At 40.9% G+C, this 20406-nt stretch overlaps 1 protein-coding gene across 1 annotated transcript; it reads left to right on the top strand.

Moving 5' to 3' along the window:
• Positions 1 to 12169: 12169 nt before the first annotated feature.
• LOC113005585 lies at positions 12170 to 13638 on the top strand. Its single transcript, XM_039447478.1, has 2 exons — positions 12170 to 12464; positions 12512 to 13638. Exons 1-2 carry the CDS (start codon positions 12170 to 12172, stop codon positions 13501 to 13503), a joined length of 1287 nt encoding a protein of 428 aa, XP_039303412.1. The 3' UTR covers positions 13504 to 13638.
• The last annotated feature ends 6768 nt before the right edge of the window (positions 13639 to 20406 follow it).

Genomic DNA, 20406 nt, shown 5'->3' on the forward strand with positions numbered 1-20406 from the left:
GATTAAAACCATTATTACTGCACAATATATGAAAATAATTGAACAAAAGACAAAAAACTTAAATTAAATTAGAAAACGTATCGTCCTCGTGCCCGTCCTCTTCCTCTTTCTCCTCTCCAATAATAATTGTTAAAACTGTCTGCCATGTTAAATAACAAATAAAAAAAATTGTTACCACGCCGCCGCTTGCCGGCTTTAGTTCCTCTTGGTCTTCCTATATTAGATTTTAAAATTTATTAGATATTAGACAAGTTCATCCTACTGAATCCTACTGAAAAAATCATGTAACGAATCACGTAATGAAATGTTCTAAATCATTATTTTTGAAAATTATAAAGTTTAAAAATGTACTATTAAAAAATCATATAATTTTAAAAAATTAGATAAATTTACATTTATCACATGATTTTCAAAAATCGCATACTGATTTGGAACATTTCATTACGTGATTCGTTACGTGATTTTATCATGTGATTTTGCCACGTGATTCAGTAGGCTAATATTAAATTAATACTTACGTGGAGGTGCCGCGTTTTCATCGATATTTTGAACATTAATCCCCCCGTCGGGGGGAACAACGGCGGCGACGGCTGCGGCGTCGCAATGACCGATCGCGGCGGCGTCGCGACGATTGACTGCGGTGGCGCGGGACCGACGGCAGCGGCGACGGCGACGGCGTCGTGGTAACCGACGGCGTTGCGGCGACCGACATTAGCGGTGTCACGGAGACCGACGGCAGCAATGACGGCGACGGCGTCGCGAGGACAAGCGTCAGGGACGTCACAAGGAGAAATTTTATTTGCATAGTCGAGACTCATGTCTCTCAGTTCAATCTGAAATTTAAATAAAGTTATTAAAAAAACATATTACATGTCTTAATTTAACATGGCTTTTCATAATATAAGACTTATTATTACTTACGTCGACTTCGCTGTTGCTCATTTCGACGCTTATTTTAATAAATAATTAAAATACAAATTTAACGTGCTAGAAATCGCTGGCGATTTTGCCTCTTTGCTCCAATTCTCTCTCTCTCTCTCTCTCTCTCTCTCTCTCAAAAAAAAAAAAAAAAAAAAAACTGGCTACTTGAGAGAAGCTGGTGAAAAATGACGCTATCGTCAAGTGATATATGTATCCCAGTCAGAAATAGTTCCTCGATACGATGCCGTTTCGACATCGTTAAGATCGATTCGAAACTTACGTCGAAATTATAACATTTTCGAGTAACCAAAAGTTGCGCATGTAAAGAGTATAATGGAAGTTTCATACATTTTTTAATATTTTTGGAATGTATATATAATAAATAATCTTATATTCTGGAAAAATTTGTTTAAAGATCGAATTGATATCGATTCGACGATGCGATGATGCAAAAAGAAAATTAACTAATTGCATTTCTACTTTTTCATCGTTCATTTTTATTATTTATTCCATGAAAAAAAAAGTAGAATGATTTTTGCATGTAATGATTTATAGAATCGACGTCATTTGATATCGATTTAAACAATAATTTTATTAGTTATCTGAAATTTTTTTCAGAATTTTTATATAAATTGGAACACTTTAGAAATATTAAGAAATCCATATTTTTTTCACCGAATTTTTCATATATATGTGTATTTTTAAATATTTTAAAGTTTACATTAAAAAATCTGAGAACTATTTTAAAAAATGTGTTATACAGAAAATTAGAAAAATTCCAAGAAAAGTTTTCATCGGATATAAATTAGTCTCAGATTTTTAAATATAATTTTCAAAATTTTTAGATATTTTTTCATCATTTCCAGAATTTTTTAAAATTTCTGTAATATTTTATAGTTTTTAGAAAATTTCTCAGTTCTTTTTATATAATATTAGAATATTTCAGAATTTATGCATACATGAAAAAATTAAAGAAAAAACTTAATTATTTAATATTTTTGAAAAATGTTCTATAATTCGTATAAAAAGTATATCTCAGGAAAATTTTTATCAGCAATAGAATTAATGATGCCTTTCTTCTCAAACCGATTTTTTTAGTTTTACTAGAACAACACAAGCGTGCGCTACGCGTGCGCCATTTATTTAATTTCATATTTACGTATAACTAAATATAAATAATAAGAATTTCAAAAATTATACATTCATGATTAAGAATAATAGAGTTCACGACAAATGACAGATTATGTTCTTGATGATTATGAATATATAAAAATAGAATATGATTTGATTTATTATTACCCTATCAGTAGACAATGTTTTTTAAATATTTATTCTTTATTATAACGATTTTTAAATATTTAAAAAATATTTAAAAGATATTATTTCCTGATAGGATAAATGTCTATAAAATATCATTACTAGTATACGTTAATATCACATTCTTGTAATAGATACCCGTATGTACAACTCTTTTATGTTGTTTATATAACCCAAATCTACACAAAACAAAATTTAAACATGTTGTAATTATTTATTTGATAATTATTTAATATACATTAACATTTATACTTAGCACGTGATACGATTGCATTTTTGTATTAAAAACATTATACACGACTCACCAGCTTCTAAGCACACGAGATTATCATATCTCAACAACTTCTGAATCGATCAAGTTCTAAATACTCTCAAACGATGGGTAAAGTTCTGTAATGAAAATGTTTTTATTTTTTCTGTCCGTATTCTACAGACGGAGATATCATAATGAAAAGTTCACCTCTGAAATTTTATTTTCTGAGATATACGTGGTCATTAAAAAAATCTTCAAACTTGTGTTCAATTGCATTCTTAATTTTTTTTGTCGTTTATTTAAAAATCTTTACATTCTTAGCTTTCTTTAAATCCTTCCTACTTTTTTTCCTTTTTTACACTTTCACAATTCTTCCTTCTTCTTCCTTACATTATTTCACACATTTTTTTAAATTTTTACTAAAACAGATAATATTCGGTTAATAAAATAGTAATTCTTAAAACAAAATGTCAATATATATGCGTTCATTATTAAAGAAACCTTCAAATTCGTGTACAATTACATTCTTAATTTCTTTCGTACTTTATTTAAAACTTTACCTTCTCCACCTTCGTTTCTGCTTTATATTTTTTATTTATTTTACACTCTCACAATTCTTCCTCCTTCCTTCTTACATTATTTCATGTCTCTCCGTTTCTCTACCCTCATTGCACATATTTTAAAATCTTTACTAAAAGAGATAATGTTCGATTAAAGAAATTTTCATTTCTATAACACAAAGCCTCATAACATGTGATATGATATTCATTCATTATTAAAAAAAATCTTCAAACTTGCGTTCAAATGTATTTTTAATTCCTTTCGTTTTTTATTTACAAATATTTACTTTTATATAATATAGGTATGCAAAGATTATTTTATTTTACATATATTGAGTGTTGTACAAAAATTACAAATTTATAAAATTTTAATTATTTTAAGTAAGTTAAAATAGCATATTAATTTTTTCTAAGATACAGATAAAAATATTTGTCGTCTTTAAAGAAGTTGAATTTCTCTTCAATTAGATTTTATAAATTCGCCACTTATATCCTTGTGTTCTCGGAACTCATTGAGCTAGAATTTTATTAATACATTTGTGTGCTTGCAGCTTATTATTTACAAATTTCTTTTAATAATTTTAGTATTTTAAAATATTAAATATTAATTGTATCAATAAATATTTAAGAATATAGTTACTACAGAAATTTTAAAGAGATTTTTGTGTTGTTCATATAAACAGGCATAAATAATTTAAAATAAATGACTAACTTGAGAAAACTATATGGGAATAATAACTGGAAATACGATCCACGTAACACCCGTGTGAAGCTGGCCCCCCAATATGAAAAAATTAAATTTTAGCTTTTTGCGTTCGTTTGCTCATCGTATGCTCACGAATGCCCCGTTAGTATTTTCGTTTGCTCACCCTTAGTTCCTAAGTTATACGCAATTGAAATTTAGGGGGGCCAACTTCACACTAGCCCCCCAATATGAAGAAATCGAATTTTGGCTTTTTGCGTTCGTTTGCTCATCGTATACTCACGAATGCCCCGTTGGCATTTTCGTTTGCTCACCCTTAGTTCCAAAGTTATACGCAATTCAAGCTTAGGGGGGCCAACTTCACACTTGCCCCCCAATATGAAGAAATCGAATTTTGGCTTTTTGCGTTCGTTTGCTCATCGTATGCTCACGAATGCCCCGTTGGCATTTTCGTTTGCTCACCCTTAGTTCCAAAGTTATACGCAATTCAAGCTTAGGGGGGCCAACTTCACACTTGCCCCCCAATATGAAAAAATCGAATTTTGGCTTTTTGCGTTCGTTTGCTCATCGTATGCTCACGAATGCCCCGTTGGCATTTTCGTTTGCTCACTCTTAGTTCCAAAGTTATACGCAATTTAATTTTGAGAATGATTCGGGACGAATTTCAAAACGTATACATACTTACACATATATACACGTACATATATCATATCTAGTGATGGGCCGTTATTTCGTTACCTGTTACTGAGTAACCGTTATTGAAAAATAACTTCAATAACCGTTATTAAATTTAGAAAATAATGGTTATCGGACTAAACAGTTATTTTTAACAAATTACAATTTTACAAGCATAATAAAGTCGATATTACATTAAATTTGTCGTATAATAAATTTTTTAAACATGTCGATTGATTGTAGAATAAAGAAATTCTTGAGTCTTTAGAAAGCTTCTATCCTGCAGCCAATCAACACTCAAATATAAGTGTGTAGTGTGAATATCGTTATTGAGGCGGCCATAGTTAAAATCTCAATACATTTTATCATTATTATTATATGCTATAGAATTCATCAATTTCTTTCTGTATTTCATGTTAAATTTTATTTTGTTTATTAAATGTGTTATTATTTTCATATTTAAACAAGAAGTTTAAATTACATAATTTTGTTTATATATTTTTAAAATAAAATATGTACTAAGAAAAATAAAAATTTCAAAAATAATATTTCTGTTTCTTCCTTCAATAACAATATTTTACCTTAATTATATTAATATTTCTTTTAGTATAAAATTGAGTTTAATTAATATGACAGATAATTAGTTAAGATTTTCTAACATAGGTAAATTATTGTAAATTATAATGTGGTTAAATACTAGTAACCATTTAACCAAATAACTGTTTAAATAACCAGTTATTTTGAATTAACAGTAACGGTTATAACCGAATAGTAAAAATAACTGTTTAGCCCATCAGTAATCATATCACATCTTTCACATGACAGAATACGATCGGAAAAAAGTCAGACAACCTTTCAGTCCATGGCTATAGACAACCAAAAGCCGTTACAAAACAATTGCATACTCGCGTTCGACGAGATCGTGCTCGCAGACAGCGCGCGGCGTCCGACCGTAGAGAACAATTGCATACTCGAGCTCGACGAGATCAGATCGTGCTCGCAGACAGAATTTGACCGTTATTATTACAGAAAGCAGTTTTTCGACATCGTTTTCGCCAAGAGTTAATTTTGTTATGTAGTTACACGTAAGTAATGTAATTATAAGCCTTTCTTTCTCTCCGACGTTATCGAAATAATTTTGCACTTGAATGAAGGTAATTTAATTAGATTCCCTACTTTTTGTAATCTAGCTTTGGCCAGAATTAGTGTTGAATGGTCATTATTAAAAATGCTTCAAAAAGCCGTTGTCTCTACACAAGAAATTATTGATGCTCTTGCGCAAGTCGACATTTTTGAAGATGCAAAAGGAACGCTGAAACCACGCTCCAATGAAGTTTGGAAAAATCTATGCGCTTTATTAAATAACAAAATAAAAATTCCTACTCTATTCTTTCATGTAAAACAAGATAGAAATGGCGTGTTAACTACAATAAAGCAACAAATGAACATCGCGGATAATAATGAAGAAATTCTTGATACAACTGATTCGTCTGCTGAAAGCAACACAAGTAGCAATGCTAATGTAACTTGCAAAGATAAATATGTTTGCCCAGTTTTATTATTTGATCTGGATATAGATGATACTTTGTGGAATAATATTGCGCCTCATTCAGTCGTTTATAAAGAAAAATATAGTAACCGTTGTTATACCATCTTAAAACAAGGTTGGACAGATATAATACAAAAAGCATGTTGGGAAAAAACTAAGCTACCTTGCGCATTTTCGTTTAAGAGAGTAAAAATTTTTGACAACGAAAATAGTGTATATTTAAAAATAGTTAGTAAATGCAAAGAATGCGGTGCAACTTTCAACGCACATTGCTTACAAAAACCCATTCCTGGCCATGGTGTTAAACTTTCTGTCAAGACTGTAGATACTCGAGGAATACCTCACGTTAAAAAGCGTATGCTTAAAGGTATAGAAAGGCAAAAAGTCCAATAAGAATTACTTCATACAAAAGCTTCTAATTGGCGTATCAAAGCAACGGAGGATATGACGTATGGTGACCCTGAACCTGGCCATCTATATAGTAGTATTGTGCTTAGAAAAGCTCGTCAAGAAGCTAAAGATAAAGATTTAGGTTTATATAATGTTTCTGATCCTTTTATGTCATTGCAAAAATTGAAATATAATGTAGAATTTACGGATATAATACGAGAAATAGCATTAGATAAATTTTATTGTATGTATTGGTCGCAAATGCAACTCAACTTATATAAGGACTTAAAGACTGATGTACCTTTATCGATCGATGCTACTGGATCAATAGTTTGCAAATTAAAAAGACCTTATGGTCAATCCGGCGCCATTGTTTTGTATCAGGCTGTTATTCCAGCTGCAGCAGGAATATTTCCTGTTTTTCAAGTTCTTTCAGAGAAGCACGATACTAATATTATATCTTATTTTATAAAAGAATGGTTACGATCCGGTGGTTCTGTGCCACATGAAGTTGTAGCCGATTTTTCTTTTGCTTTATTACATGGAATTTCTTTAAGCTTTAACGAATGCAATTTGAAAGAATATATAAACCGCTGTCTGCAACTTCTTTCTGGCATTCAGACCACAATAACGTGCTACATTCGTGTTGATATTGCCCATACTATAAAAATGGTGACGAGATGGAAATGTTTTAATGGTGTACTTCCACGTATTAAAGATTGTTATATTAGATGTATTGGTCTTATGACAACTTGCAAATGTAGTTCTGATTTTGAAAAAATGATGTCAGCCATTCTTATAGTTTGTTTAAGCGAATGTGATGATAATGGGACTGAATGTGATAAACAAGAAACTTTTCTTGTAAATGCTATTCGGTCATTCTCAATAGAATTGGACCAAAAAGAGACTGATGATGCTGATATGGATATGGATATGGATAATGCTACGGTAGAAATTGAAAATTTCGATGATGAAGTCAAGCATGGCTCTCTTCAATTAACAAAAATCTTCGATAATGCTAAATTGATAGCTGAGAACGTGCGTACATCAATAAGGCCCAATCTTTATTATATTCCGGAATTCGCGAAACCTTTCACGCGATTGTGTCACTATCATGTTTTATGGACAAACGTAATGTCGAAATATAGTAAAACAAATTATGATGTAGCATCTTCCGCAAGATCGGAATCATATTTCAATGAAATTAAAAATATTCTATTGTGCGATGATATTAGACCTCTTAGGGTTGATAAATTTATTATAAAACATATCCGCTCAATTGTAGCCGCGTGTAAAATTCAACGTGCTACTTCTAATGCTACTTTATATGACAAGGAAGTTTTATCACAAAATTTAAACGAAACATCGGAAGTTTCAGAACATTTACAGGAAGAAGAAAACTGGCGCGGAAAAAATAAAAAGAAAGAGGTTACTAATGCTGACAAGGATCTTTTAAAAAGAGGAAAGTATTTACAACCTTATCCAGATATTACATTGATTCATAATCGTCCATTATGTAAACGAAAAAATCAGAATTTCCGCGTGCATCACCAGAAATTTCTTTATCCGAAATACCACATTCAATAATAATAAATAATAGCAAATACATGTTAATAGGTATTATAAATTTTATTCCACCTAACATCGCAAATGGCGTTGGCCATTATACAGCATTTTGTAAAAGAGTAACAGGATCATGGGAACAACATGATGATATACAAACAAAAATAGAAAGAATACCTATTAATGCATTATCAAGCATGCTTGTCCGACCAGTAATTATAGCATATGTTGCGTCGAACTAAAAATATTTGTACAATATGTATTAATATACGTGTATACATAGGTATATAAAATGTATCATATGTGAATAATTATATGTAAAACTCACGTATAGCCAAAATGGTCTATAATTTAATAATAACCACATGTCTTACTACTAATTTCTAATACCCCCATGCAGTAGAAAAAAGGATAATTAAAAGTAGGTATATTATATATTAAATGTTTGTACAGGGTATCTGAGAACACCTATGCTTTTGGTATGCTATAATAATGTTCTGGTAAGAAGCACGCCAAAAATCGTCTAATATAACAGTGTCGTAATTTTTAAGAAATACCTTTTTAATCTTATTTAAAACTTATTTTTCGTTAGTAAACAGACGCGGTTAACATTACGTCATATATAACCATTATACATATTATCAGAAACATAACTATTATTGTTATAATTTTATATGCAACTTTTGTATAGTGTGACTAAAATTCGCGCGCGCAAAAGAGCATCGTTTATATGCATTTTAATCTCCTTTTAAATCGTTTGTGCCTCAAAGGAATCGGAAATATTGAATTTTCAAAAATCGTCCTAGAAGCATCCCAAAATTAAAATGCGTTTAACTTTGGAACTAAGAGTGAGCGAACGAAAATGCCAACGGGGCATTCGTGAGCATACGATGAGCAAACGAACGCAAAAAGCCAAAATTCGATTTCTTCATATTGGGGGGCAAGTGTGAAGTTGGCCCCCCTAAATTTCAATTGCGTATAACTTAGGAACTAAGGGTGAGCAAACGAAAATACTAACGGGACATTCGTGAGCATACGATGAGCAAACGAACGCAAAAAGCTAAAATTTAATTTTTTCATATTGGGGGGCCAGCTTCACACGGGTCCACGTAACACATGTTGGATTAGAGTCTATATTGCAGGATCCGGGATACACGTAATAAATTAAATAATCTGTCGAAATAAAAAAAACAGATAACATAGATAAAATTATATTAGAGAAATTTTTATTTTTATGACACAAAATATCAAAATATCATGTAATACTAGTACATTATTAGAAAAGAACCTTCAAACTGGTGTTCAATTAAGGTCTTCATTTTTATTCATACTTTATTTAAAAATCTTTATTTAAATACCTTCTTGTTACGGTTCGTATGCCAAATACACATATTCAACCAACGTTATGGCCTTCGCATTTTCGAGGATCATGAGTCGATCTCGTGATCTATCGTTTCCTTCGGAGCTTGCGTAGTTCTTGCCGCTTCGCTGCGAAACTGTGTTACCGTCCGAAAAGTCAGTCTGTATATAGCTCATCTAGCATACGGATTTAATCGTTCGTCGAGTCACACCCGAGTGTGCGTCGAATATAACGCTCCCGCAAGCTAGTTATATAAAATTAAGATATTGTAACCAAGTGTGAAATTGTCAGTAAAAAAAATGGTTAATTCTTAGTCTGTTAAATAGTGCGTCATTACTGATACATCTCTTACCTACATCATTTCACGAGTCCATTCCTAACGCTCGCACCGGCACAAAAAAAAAAAGAAAAACAATTTGAGTGGGGCGACAGAATCGGAGGTGTCGCAACACTTCTCAAACACGTTTAATTAGTTTCTCCTTTCAATTTTATTTCCATTCTACACACCTTTGATCCTTTTTTTTTATATTATTTTTTTCCTCTTCTTTCTATATCTTTATTTCACACTTTTAAAAATTTTTATTAAAATACATAATATTCTATTACAGAAATTTTTATTTTTATGAGCCAAAATATCAAAATATCGTAATATTCGCCCATTATTAAAAAAAACTTTTAATCTAGTATTTAATTGATGTCTTTATTTTATTTATCCTTTATTTAAAAATCTTTACCTTCTCCAACACCTTCAATTCATTTCTCCTTTCAATTTTATTTCCATTTTAAACTCCTTTGATCTTTCCACCTTCCTTCCTTCCTTTTCATATTATTCTATTCAAAAATCTTTACCTTCTACAACACCTTTAATTCCTATCTCTATTCAATTATATTTCCGTTCTACACTCCTTCGATCCTTTCTTTTTATATTATTCTATTCTTCTTCTTTTCTATATCTTCATTTCACATTTTTAAAAAACTTTACTAAAATATATAATAATTTATTAGAGGCATTTTTATTTTTATGACACATAATATCAAAATATCATGTAATATTAGCACATTATTAAAAAAAACTTCAAACTGGTTTTTAATTGATATCTTGACTTATTCATTCTTTATTTAAAAACCTGTACCTTCTCCAACACTTTCAATTCCTTTCTTCTTTCAATTTTATTTCCATTATACACTACTTCGATCCTTCCTCCTCCCACCCTTCCATTTTATATTATTCTATTCCTTTATTTTCTTTATCATTTTACATTTTTAAAAAACTTTACCAAAATACATAATATTCTATTAGAAAAATTTTTATTTTTATGACACTGTTACGTCTGGCAAAAAAATTTTTATTTTCCCGCACCATCCGTACTAATAATAGCCTAATTAAAATCCGGAAACATCCTCCGATCAATTAGATAAATCCTACATCAATATCATAAATCGATATCGCTCGATTTCAAATCTCATACGGCTTGGCTACACCGCGGTGCCGCCCCTTCGACGCGCGACAGCCGCGAGCGTCCATCGGCGCGAGACAAACATCGTGCGCGCCGACCCCTCGGCTCGCGATCCCCTCTAATACCTCCAAACTCCGCGCTTTGGAATTCTATTCATCTTTCCAATTTAATATAAAATATTAGGAACAGCAAATTTATAATTATCGAAACGTGATCCACTCATGGACGCTTCCTGCTGCTGCGCCATGCAATTCTGATCGAAAAAACTCTAAAATCGCGGCCAATAAAAATGCCAAACGATTTTGAATCAATTAATCTCTTACGAATGATAATAAAACCTTAACTTTTATACGTAAAACTACTGCGTGTGCTTGGCGCTATCGCCTCGTACACTCTCAATTATAATATAATTTCTATTAAATTCTATTAATTTTCTGAGCACTGGATTTCGCGTCGGGGCTTGGTATGCGGTACCCCCGCGAGTCGCAATCCCCGGAGAAGTCTACAAGCGCTCGCGCGATATAGGCGCAAGCCGCGCGGTCGCGGAGCGGGGCGGGCTTCTAAAGGCAACACGTTACGAAAAACTATCGTTCCGAATTTTCCGCGAACCTGAGGAATCGTCCCGCGACACCACTTGCCCATATCCTTGCCTATATAAGGAGCAAAATCGGAGCTCGAAATTTAGATCAGTCTTGTTGGTCGAGCGAAAATCGCTGCCATCGGCGACCGCCAACGTGCAAACCTCCAGGTACGATCTCAGCGACGGGTGGGTCTTACTCCTGACGAAGACATTGGTCTTCGGGATGGTCTCGGTCGAATCGCTCGTCGGAATTTTTCCTGCTCTCCCTCTCCCACCAGAGATCCAGAGGGTTGAACCACACCTAGCATTAGCTAGAGTGTGGCCTCACTCGTTTCTCTGTCCTTTCCTCCAACAGTCTAGCATCGAGGAAGATTCGCTAACGCGACTCCTCGGCGTCCTCCATCCTTCTCTCTTCCGTCCTCGCCGAAGAAGATTCGCTACGCGACTCTTCGGCGTCTTTCCACCCCCCAACCTCTCTCTCTCTACTCGGACCCGAAGCCTTCTCCTAGACAACCTCTACCTGCAGAAAGGCATCTTAACGGATATCCACTCCGACCCAGCGGATTCGTCTCTCACAACGTATACTCGTATTTTCAATTGGTTTTCAATCATTAATAATTTGTCTCACTAAAAATTCGTAGATCACTCACACTGACCTCTCTCTATCAATCGCTATCGCTTTAAAATCGGTTCTTCAGAAGACCGGTAAGTCATCTGCTTTTACATTCACATGGCAATCCATCTCTCATATTAACTCAACCATGTCTCTCTTGAAGCACATATGGGCAAATGTAAGGCACACCGCGCGTACGCCGGCGGTAGAAAACGTTTTTTCCGAAAAATGATGCAGGAACTCCACGCATTCGGAGAGTTTGACCCTTCAGCGTTTCCACCCCCGCGCCTAAGCCCCCTACCCTCACCGGTGGAGGTAGAGGAGGCTTTGAACACCGACTACCGATCAAAACTGGACTTGAGCGGAGATGAACCTCCAGAAGAGTCATCCGTTAACGCCTCTGCCGTTAGGCCCAACGCTTCGGAGACCTCGCGACCAGACCTTGCGGCAACTCGCAAAAATGCAGTCTCGAGCTTTGAGAGGCGCCGGCCTGCACGCGGAACCACAGATTTTGCTCCATCGCGTATTACGGCCCTTGCCCCTGTCCATCGCCGCCAAAAAACCGACCAGTGCGCGCCGGGAAGACCGCCAAGGAGATTGTGGATTGGTTTGGCTACTCAAAAACGCAAGTTTACGAGATAGCCAAAACCTATCGAGAGGCGGACAACAAGGACGACGTTACTTCGGACCGGGCAAGCCACAGTAAGCGATCTGACCGGAAGCGGACTGGTGAATTCATCGATCAGATAAAGGATCGGATTGACCAGAGTCCTGGAACCAGTATGACAAAGTTGGCCAAAGATATGGGCGTACATCGTGCAACAGTGAGTCGTGCAGTTCACCAGGATCTGCATTATAAATCGTATGTACTACGGAGGCGACAATTGCTGACGGACGCCATGAAAGTCAACCGGAAAATCAAATGCCAAGCACTGCTAAACGACATTAAGCACGAGAGCGCCCATCATCTTCGGTTCTTCACCGACGAGAAAAACTTTATTCAGGACAGAAAGGTCAACCGCCAAAACGATAGGTGGATTTGCGAGGACGCTTCCGATGTGCCGACGGTCATGCATACGAAGTTCCCTGCGTCGGTTATGGTTTTGGGCGTCGTCAGCAGTGACGGAGACGTGATGCCGCCGTATTTCTTTGAGCAGGGACTCAAAATCAACGCGGCGGTGTACATCCACGTGTTAGAGACGGTCGTTAAACCGTGGATGGACCGTGTGGCCGATGGACGTGAATACGTCTTCCAACAGGATTCTGCGCCAGCCCACAAGGCGAGAGTCACGCAAGCATGGCTTCATACCAATGTTCCTTATCATTGGTCGCCGGACTTGTGGCCGCCCTCCAGCCCAGATTGCAATCCGCTGGATTACTACGTGTGGGGCGTAGTAGAGGCAGAGGTGAACAATGAACCTCATAACAGAAAGGACGCGCTACGTAAAAAAATTACGGCGGTAATGATCAATATGAACAGAGAGGAGCTGGCTCGGGCGTGTAGGCGATTCAGGTCTCGGCTGGAGCAGGTCGTTGAGGCGAACGGGGATTATATAGAGTAATATTAACGTATGTGGTGAGTACTTTCATTTTGCCAAGTTGTGTGCATGTAAAAAAATTTTTGGGGATAATATAATTATTTTTTTCTTTCAGTAAATTTTTCCGGATTTACCTGCACGACCCTAATCACGTAAATATATACATATTTAATCTAACAATCACACGCGTGTCACTGTTATTTAACCCCACGCCAAGCTCAATCACGCATTTCAAATCTCCTTCCATTACAATGAAATTCTATTAGAACTTTCCAAATTCACTGCTTATTCATTATATAAATATATGTACTCTCCCAGAACATCTCCTCTCCTTGCATGAATGAATTGTCGTGTATCGGGGCGTGTTATCGCACGATTCCGAGCCGCGAATGGTGACAGCTGCCTTAATACCAAAAACCAAAGAAACTCGCGTCCCGGATCGCGAGCCGCGCGAATCCGCGGACGTAACAACACAAAATATAATATTATGTAATATTCACCCGGATTAAAAAAAAACCTTTAAGGGGATGCTAAAGTGACCGGCGAACTCAATCGAGGTCGGTCTAGACTCTAATGGTCCTGCGACATCTGCGGCCTTCTGTGGAACTAAATGCGACATCTGCGGATCTCTGCAGAACTAAAAATGATAAATATCGATAATACCAACATTTTTATCGACATTTATCATATAAGCGTTGTTTCTCTTCTATTTTCACATGAGCTCACTCTATTAGACAGATACTCTATTTCTTTTTGTTACATAACAAAAAGAGAAGAGAAGAAGTACAATGAAGTACAGCGTTTTATAAAAATTATATGCGTATGATAAACACTTATAGTATTGTGTCATAATTAGCTAGTTCAAACGCCTCCGATATTTGGTTATAACTATTCACAGCACGATTTACAGCTGTGGCATTTTGTTATAACAAGCCAGCTCACAAAACGCCTCTGGCAATAATCAAAAATTGTTTATAACTATCCACAGCACGATTTACAGCTGTGACATTTTGTTATAACAAGCCAGCTCACAAAACGCCTCTGGCAGTAATTACAAATGTAATTATAATTAGAACGGTTTACCGGTCTATGGAGAAAGAAACCTTTTGATATCTCATTATAGGTTTCTTACATAACGTAGTTCGTCTTCGCAGACGATACGGCGGCTTCCCGTTGTCCTCCGCTGCCGCTACCGTTGTCGTAGTCGTTCACTAGCTATTATCGCCAGCACTAACGACGACGACAACGGCGACGACGACGAGGACGACGTTGCCGTTACCGTTGTCGTGGTCGATCACTATTATCACTATCAATGACGACGACGACGACGACGACGACGACGACGACGACGACGACGACGACGACGACGACGACGACGATGATGTCGCCGTCGCTGCTGCCGCTACCGTTGTCGTCGTCGTTCACTATTATCACCAGCACTAACGACGACGCCCGTCGCCGTCGACGTCGTCGTTAGTGCTGGTGATAATAGCTAGTGAACGACTATGACAACAGTAGCGGCAGCGGCAATGGCGACGTCGTCACCGTCGTCATTGTCAGTGATAGTGATAATAGTGGACGACCACGGCAGCGGCGACGGCGACGTCGCCAGTGATAGTGATAATAATGGACGACCACGGCAGCGGCGACGGCGATGTCGTCATCGTCGTCGTCGTTGTTGTCGTCAGTGATAGTGAGAATAGTGAACGACCACGACAACGGTTGCGGCAGCGTCGCATCGCCGTCGCCGTCGTCGTCGTCATCGCCGCCGCCATTGCCGTTGCCGTCGTCGTCGTCGTCGTCGTTGTCGTCGTCGTCGTCGTCGTCGTCGTCGTCGTCGTCATCGTTGTTGTTGTCGTCCACTATTCTTATTATCACTGACGACGACGACGACGCTACCGGTACCGTTGTCGTGGTCGCCCACTATTGTGGTACGAACTGACTACTGCCTCTACATTATAACCTCAAACTATTGCGCGGGAACGATACGGTGAATGCAAGTGACCACGAGTGACAACGCGTCACGATGGAGACGTGAAAGAAACAAGAAAGACAGGAAAGAGACAGAGACAGACAGATAGAGAGAGAGAGAGAGAGAGAGAGAGAGAGAGGGGGGAGGAGAAAGAGATGATGCGCAGGAGTACGCGCGGAGTAAATTATCTTAATCCGTACCATGCAACGATAACAACTATATTGTCTGAACGTTTATTTCACTGCGCGTTACTCACGAATATTCAGACGTACGTGTAAAAAGAACTCTACCAGCGACAAACGGCATGAAGCTCACCGCAAAGATGCCATCAGATGCCATACTACTAGAGTGGCAGTACACGCTCGCGCGTTGCGGCAGTAGGATTGTAATTTTCATACAAATTGTAGTACAATTCAGACATTCTTGAGAAAATAGTAAAATACTTTTAGCACCTATAGTACCGTTACGAAAAAAGACGTGTCAAGTTGGGCATGTAGCTCTATAGTAAAATGCGTGGCTTATACGCCGAAAGTTTCCAGGTTTGATCCCTTAGGACAATTTTTTTTTTTGTAAATCTAGTATTGAAAAAGATAAAGAAATTAAAAAATGCTGTTCTGTTATTAATTAAATTGAAATTGAACACAAAACATATGTAAAAATTGTAACACTTATTTTGACGTTCAAACACTCATTGTTAATTTTCATGGCAAATACATTTTTCGTGTTTTAGAAAAATTTTAATTTGATTGATAATAGAAAAGAATTTTTTAATTTCCTAATATATTTTTTTAATTACGAACTTAGTGTTAAATATTTAAAAATAGTTTAAAAAATATACGTTACATAACAATTTTAAAAAATCCTACTAACTTTTATATAATTCTACATACATTATAAATAATTGTTTTTACGGATGTATCAAAAATAATGTTTTTTACAATTATTCATATATATATAAATTAGTGAAGAATGTAACAAATGAAATCAAAGATATTGTAAAAATTGTAAAAAAATTATTCTTTATACATACGTACATATAATTATTTATAATGTGCGTAGAATTATATAAAAGTTAGTGGGAATTTTTAAAATTGTTACATGTATTTTTTAAACTATTTTCAATTATTTAACACTAAGTAAGTCATTATGAAAAAATATTAGAAAATTTAAAAATGCTCTTATATTACCAATCGAATTAAAATTTAAAAAACACGAAAGATGTATTTGCCATGAAAATTTACAATGGGTGTTTGAACGTCCCTCTCGATGTGACCCACCTCAACGTGGTGAGAGGGTGAACTCCATTCCCGAATGTATTCGGGGATGGGGGCCAAGAGGTCACTTGGAAGGCATTTGTCTTCAAACCGAAGACAAATGCCTTGCCCAAGGCGTCTCCGGGCGCGGCGGGCACGGGAAGGAGAGGGGCTGGTAATCCCTGTGTCTGGGGACGGTGTCGTTCTCACGGCTCGCGTCCTGGCACGGGGAGAGCCAGTCCCTCCGGGAAGGACGGGCCGGCGGGTTTTGGCGCTGCCAATCCCGTCGGGCTGGGCCGTTCCGGGCCGCCTGTACTTATTCCAGGGCAGGGTCGGAGCGGCGGGGGTGTCCCGGCGCGTGCATCGTGGGAAACTCTCCCCGATGCATCGGGTCGGGGCGGCCCTCGGGCCGCTCGGACTTTTCCGAGGCAGGGCCGAGGGCGCGTGCGGACAGCGGCGAGGAGTCTCTGTGAAGGGACTTGTCCCGGAACGGAACTCCCCGCCGCCACCAATCGGACGAGACGGGCCGCTGGGACCCCGGTTCACCGGACCCAGCGGGCTGGGCCGTCTCCGGGCCGCCCGGACTTATTCCGGGTCAGGGTCGGAGCGGTGGAGGACGGTCCAGCGCGTTCCTCGTGGGAAACCCTCCCCGAGGTTGCGGGCTGGACTGGCTCCGGGGCCGCTCGGAAGTATTCCGAGGCGGGGCCCGGGGCGGTGTTGGCTGGCCCGGCATTCCGCGACGGCGTCCCTTCCGAAGCGGGTGCCGGGCCGGAGTCTTGTCCCCCCAGGGGAGTTGTCACCCCCCTGGGTGGACGTGCTGGTCGCCACGGCGGCTAGGGTGCGGAAGGGGCGTCGCTTCCGTTGCCCGACCCGTCCGTGGGGCCCCCCGGGTGGCGCCACCCGTGACGGTGCCCCCGCTGTCGGAGGCGGGGGACCCCTGAAAGCCCATACGGGGTGAGCCCTTGATGGCTCCTCCGTATGGGTGTGTAGGGGGCTGGAGGCCCGTGCCCTGGATGTCACATCCCCAGGGCCTGCGCCATAAGCCGACCCCCCCGGAGTACCGGGGGCACCCGTACCGGTCATGTTTCGGCGGGGTGGGAGATACGCCGGTCGGTCCAGCCGTCACGGGGAGTGGGATTAAATTAAAAATGATACCAACAAATATTAAAAAGGAGGGAGCTAGCGGTGCGTCCACGGGCGCACGACTAGGAAGGGAGGGGCTGGGAGGGGCGAAATCTTCGTCTTCTCCCGACCTTTTGAGTCAGGACGTCTCACCCGCCGAAGGGAGAGACGCCACGAGATATATAAGAGGACCTTCCACCGGGACCGGCGGGCTGGAGCTCTTCAGCCCGTCCGGCTCCCTGGGGAGTCCCAAAAAGAAGGAGACAAGGAAACTGCAAATCACCCTCGAGGACTTTATGCCCAAGGGTGGAAGTGCTAGCTCCGCGGGCTCGAGGCCGGGTCCGGCCTGTAGTAAGGGGAAAAAACCCACCAAATGCGGGCCGGATACCGCTGGTATCAAGCCGGGTAGTGCTCCCGGGCCTCTTGGCCCGGAATCGGCGAAAGGAGGCTCTCTACCTCCCTCCCCACGTCTCCCCTCGGGGTCAGCGGACCTTATGGACGTTGACACTGACGGGGAATCCGTAGGACGGGGGAAAAAAAGGGCCTACAATAAGACGTCGACTGCGAGGTACTACATCACCTCCTCCTCCTCGGAGTCTGACGAAGGACCTCCAAAAAAGGGTCGTGGCAGGCCTGCCAAAGACCCCTCTCACGAGGGGCAATTTACAAAGCAGGCCCTAGCCAAAAAGGCAGAGGCAGAAAAAGCCAAAAAACTAACAAGGGACCACAAAGCCATCCTCAACCCTGAGGTTGAGCCCTCCTCTGAGCGCGCTGCAAGGGCAAAAAACGATGCCCTGGAGCGCGCCGAGGAACTGGAGGCGCAACCCATGGCTGCTGTCGCGGCAGTCATGACGGAAAGCCTGGGCATGATGGCCAAGTCAGTGGAGAAGTCCAACAATATACAGGGACCGATCCGCAAGGACCTCTGGCGGGCCTATACGGACCTCACGGCTGGTCTGACGGCCATCATGTCCAAGAACGGGGAGGACAACGAGGCGCGACAGCGCCGAGAAGAAAGCGCGGCCCTGGCCAAAGCCAGAGCCAAATGGATGGCTGAGAAGCGCAAACTCGAAGCGGAGCTCGGACAGCTCCGCGTTCGAGTGGCGCTTCTCGAGCGAAAACCCCCCACGGGTACAGACGTAGAGGGTCAAACCGACGTCGAGACCCAGACTGACCTCGACGAGGATGTCTCGAGGGCCCTGGTGGGATCTCTGCCCCCCCGCACGTCGGGTCCAACTATGGGCCTGGACATGGGGGTCGAGGAGCCTCCCACCTCGGAATTCCCTCAAACGGTGGGCGGCACGACCATGCGACCCAAAACAGGGCCGAGGGTCGTGTCCGTCAAAACCCTCAAAGAGCCCCTGGTCATAACGGCCAGGGACCTCAAGGGACCCTATTACCGTCCGCCGCTGCAGGGGGTCAGCAAACAGCTGAACCCACTGTCTAAAGCGGCGGACCGGGTGATAGCCCCCGTCCCCCGCTCCTCCTTCCCTGCCCTTCCCCCTCCCTCCAGTTCTCTGGAGACATCGGGATGGGCCAGGGTCGGGGAGGGCGGGAGGAAAGAGAAGAAGAGGGCGAAAGCCCTGACCGAGGACGGCCTCCGGGAGGTCCTGAGCAGAGTCCTCCCGGCCGTCCTCGCTGAGATGGGGCTTCTCCCGCCCAACAAGGCCGTGGAGAGGCCCAAGACGGCCCAGTCTGGGGGCAGGATGGCCACCCAGACACGGACCGTCCCGCAAAACAAAGCGGGCAAAGCAACCACGTCGATGGCTGCCAAACCCGCTCCGGCGAAGGAGACCACCTCTCCCTCCATACTAGAACTATGGACAGAGGTGGTCTCCAAAAAATCGAGGAGGAAGGCCGCCAAAGCTGTCGAGGAGGCGGCCAAGACGGCTCAACCGGCTAAGAGGGCGATAAGGGTTCTCCCTATCCCGTCCCCAAACCCCCCCCCCAACAATCTTCTTCCTCATCGAAGAAGAAGAAGAAAAGGGGCGGACGTGGAGGGGGCCAGGGGGGAACCGGAGGGTCACCTCCGTCGAGAGGTGCCAGCTCCCAGGGTCCGGCCAGAGTGACCAAAATTAAGCCGCCGACCACGGCGGCTGTCACGGTCACCTGTTCCGACCCGGGAGCATACGCGCAGGTCCTCAAGACCGCGAGGGAAAGAGTCGACCTATCCTCCCTCGGGATTGAGGACCTGCGCCCGAGACGAGCCGTCACGGGGGCCCTGATCCTAGAGGTCAGGGGCGCGGAAAACGGCACTAAGGCCGACGCCCTGGCCGAAGGGATCAGGGAGGCCCTCGGAGAAAGAGACGATGTGAGGGTGGCTCGACCGTGCAAGACGGTCGAGCTACGCCTGAGTGGCCTGGACGACTCGGTCACCTCGAGCGAGGTGGCCGAAGCCTTGGGAGCTACTGGAGGATGTTCCCCCCACGATATCAAGGTGGGGGAAATCCGAATGGCTCTCAATGGGCTAGGCACTTGCTGGGTTCGGATCCCAGCCAAGGCCGGTAAGGCGGCTCTGGCCGCCCCCCGCGTTAGGGTGGGCTGGTCGAGCTGCCGAGTGGCGCTGCTTCCCCCTCGGGG

The sequence above is a fragment of the Solenopsis invicta genome, chromosome 3 (genome assembly GCF_016802725.1).
Source record: "Solenopsis invicta isolate M01_SB chromosome 3, UNIL_Sinv_3.0, whole genome shotgun sequence".
In the NCBI taxonomy this organism is placed as follows: domain Eukaryota; kingdom Metazoa; phylum Arthropoda; class Insecta; order Hymenoptera; family Formicidae; genus Solenopsis; species Solenopsis invicta.

Coding starts and splice junctions, on each gene's coding strand:
- LOC113005585 (XM_039447478.1), top strand. CDS start 12,170: ATGATGCAGGAACTCCACGCATTCGGAGAGTTTGACCCTTCAGCGTTT. Junction 12,465..12,511: donor CACAGATTTTGCTCCATCGC/GTATTACGGCCC, acceptor AAAACCGACCAG/TGCGCGCCGGGAAGACCGCC.